A 2,761-nucleotide genomic window follows, 5' to 3' on the forward strand; every position below is an offset into this window, starting at 1 on the left:
TGAGGATGAGGAAGAAAGAGCCCAGCTGAGCTCTTCAGCTAGGGCTGGCACAGGCGCCAGGCGGGAGAGCCGTGCAAGCCCAGCGGACCCAGCGTAAAGGCCTTTGGGAAGAGTAAGCAGTGTAGTTTTAGTCTGTTTTGAGGGTCACCGAGCCACACGGGATTGCCAGACGGGCAGGAGACTAGGCAGCTTAAAGCAAGAGCAGCATTTCTGCAGCCTTCTCCGGGGAGGACAGGGTAAGGTAGAGGAATCTAGTCCACTGCTTAAAGCAACTTTTAAAAATCAACACCTTCCTTCACCTTAACTTTTTTTTAAAATTATTTTTTTTTAAATCCTCTCCCCAGGGCCACACCAAGAAGATGAATTTCTTCAAAGTAGGGAAGTACTTCACTCTGGTGGATATGCCGGGGTACGGCTACCGTGCCCCGCAAGACTTTGTGGAGATGGTGGAGGCCTATCTGCAGGAACGGCGCAAGTAAGGGGCTAAACTGTACCTCCACAGAGCGATGAAAGCCAGACACCTGTATTGGGTGAAAAAGTGCAGGAGAGGTAGCTCCTTCCAGTGGTAGTATTGATTAGTTCCAACGTCATTTCCCTGGGAACCTCTGTGGTGTCACTTCTTCATGCTTAGACAGATCAAAGCAGCGGAAAAGATTGAGGTGCTGCTGCATACTGGTCCCCTGCATGACTTTTCTTGGCTGTCCCTATTCCCTGGTCCTGTGTGACTTGTTCTTGCTTATGAGTTTGGAAGTAGCAGAGGAGGCATGAAATAATGGATGTGATGACAGTTGCTTGTATTTCTGGCAGCTTGAAGAGGACTTTTCTATTAGTTGATGGTGTAGTAGGACTACAGAAAACAGATCATGTTGCAGTAGAGATGCTGGAAGAGTTTGGGATTCCTTATGTGGTAGGTAATGCTTCATTCTTGAACAGGCAGAAGCAACATAAAATACTTGTGTTGGTTATAAGCTACAGATAATCTATAAAGGTGTGTACCCTCTACCTGATCTTATGCAAGTTGACCTACCTAAGTAGTAACACCTCACACATACACTTTTATTGTTAATAAAATAGGCCTAAAATGCATTGAGGGGGACAGAGGGGATTTAAGGGATTTTTTGCTTGATTTATTAAATGGACGTTTTTTTCCAGTGCTCAGCTTGAGGAGGTTGAAAAACTCCTTTTGGTGAACTGTATTATACCATTTTTCCCCCTAGATAAGACCCAGAGCTTTCAGCCTGCCTTGCAAGATGGCCCAGGACTTCTACAGATGTTCCAGGCTAGCAGCAAAATAATCTTGTTCTCTTTTAATCCTCCCTTTCTGGATCCATGTAGATGGTCTTAACAAAAATTGACCGAGCTTCCAGGGGACTGTTGTTAAAGAATGTACTGGCGATCCAAGACTTTGTGAAGGAGAAAACTCAGGGATGCTTTCCTCAGCTATTCCTCGTCAGGTAAAGCTCTTCTCCATTGCTGCCATTTCCTTTTAAGGGATGATTTGCAATGCGGCTAACTACCTGAAATGGCTCTGTCTGCTTTAGAGGGGGCACTTCTCTGTGCCCCAAGGATGGAGGGCACTGGGCTGCTGATGGGGAAACGCCACTTGCCTTCCTCCCCCTCCTCTGCAAGCCAGTGGAGTTCAGCATTCAAGGCTGCTTCTTCCTTTGGCCCTTCTCCGAGGGGGCAGCAGTCCCTATGCCACATGCTAGTGGGCTTCACCATTTTCTTAACAGTAGCAGGCTGAAATTGTTTGATTACATAGGTGAAGGGCTTAATTTACCAAGGTTGCACCACAGTGCGGGAGATGTAAGTTAATACAGCCAGTGGCTGAGCTTGCTTGTATTACTCCAAGAGCCGGCAGCCTCTGGCACTGAACATCCACGCCTTTGCTTCCACAGTTCTCTGGCGTTTTCGGGGGTTCACTTGCTAAGGTGTTTTGTAGCCCACGTTACTGGAAACCTGCCTGCTGTAGAGGCCAGCTGAAAAGACTGGGCACCTGATCTGCTTGGCTCATCCAGAATAAAAGGTACCAAAACTAGCAGTCTGGATTTTTGTTGTCAATAACCTAAGGTACTAGAATTTATTTTTTTATAAACTTGCATAAATTCTTTGAGAAGTTAATATTTGTAAGGCTAAGCTTTTTGTTTAATAAATGCCTCAGTCCAGGAAGTTTGCACTATGAATGAATCCAGGTTATTAAAAAACTGTTTTATAAAGGCTACATGATTGTGCTAAGGAGAAAAAAGCAAAGAGAACCTCTAAAGAGAAGCTAGGTTTTAATACAGCATTTCCTCTCCCTCCAGCTAAATGTTCAAAAAGCTACCACTGCCTGCCTAAGCTCTGCTATGTTTTGAACTGAATGATACACACAGGTTTACTTCTCTTAGCTTATGTAGTGGGGGGCCAAAAACTAGCACCTGTGTAACCTGCCTGCTCTGAGGTGATCTAGAATGGAAACAGCCAACATGTTGTCTGTGAAGGTGTGTTTAGGACTTCCTGTATATTTTACTTATGTAACTCTTCTGCATTGTGTGTTCAATAGGTGCAGCGTGATAGCACACCTTGCTTGCGTACATCGAGTTGTCCCTCTTCCAGGTGGATGAAGGGAAGGATGCATCTTTAATGGGGTCTACTTTTTGATCACTGTTGTCTTGAAACAGAGTGGAATAAAAGACTGACAGCCTGGGGAACTCTTTTCTTCTGCACTTTATCATCAGTCAGTGCTGCATCTACCTTCCGTTTTACATCCAGCATGAAGTTC

At 45.1% G+C, this 2,761-nt stretch overlaps 1 protein-coding gene across 1 annotated transcript in view; it reads left to right on the forward strand.

Annotated features, from left to right (window-relative positions):
- GTPBP8 (GTP-binding protein 8 (putative)) overlaps positions 1 to 2,026 on the forward strand; it is a gene marked incomplete at its 5' end in the record, with an annotated part of 2,322 nt that extends 296 nt beyond the window's left edge. Inside the window, 4 exons of the mRNA XM_010288061.1 lie at positions 345 to 475; positions 808 to 907; positions 1,336 to 1,454; positions 1,899 to 2,026. Of these exons, the coding sequence (XP_010286363.1) occupies positions 345 to 475; positions 808 to 907; positions 1,336 to 1,454; positions 1,899 to 1,983 (435 nt within the window). The remainder of the gene's footprint in view (positions 1 to 344; positions 476 to 807; positions 908 to 1,335; positions 1,455 to 1,898) is intronic.
- Positions 2,027 to 2,761: the final 735 nt, after the last annotated feature.

The sequence above is a fragment of the Phaethon lepturus genome, unplaced genomic scaffold (genome assembly GCF_000687285.1).
Source record: "Phaethon lepturus isolate BGI_N335 unplaced genomic scaffold, ASM68728v1 scaffold7165, whole genome shotgun sequence".
NCBI lineage: Eukaryota > Metazoa > Chordata > Aves > Phaethontiformes > Phaethontidae > Phaethon > Phaethon lepturus.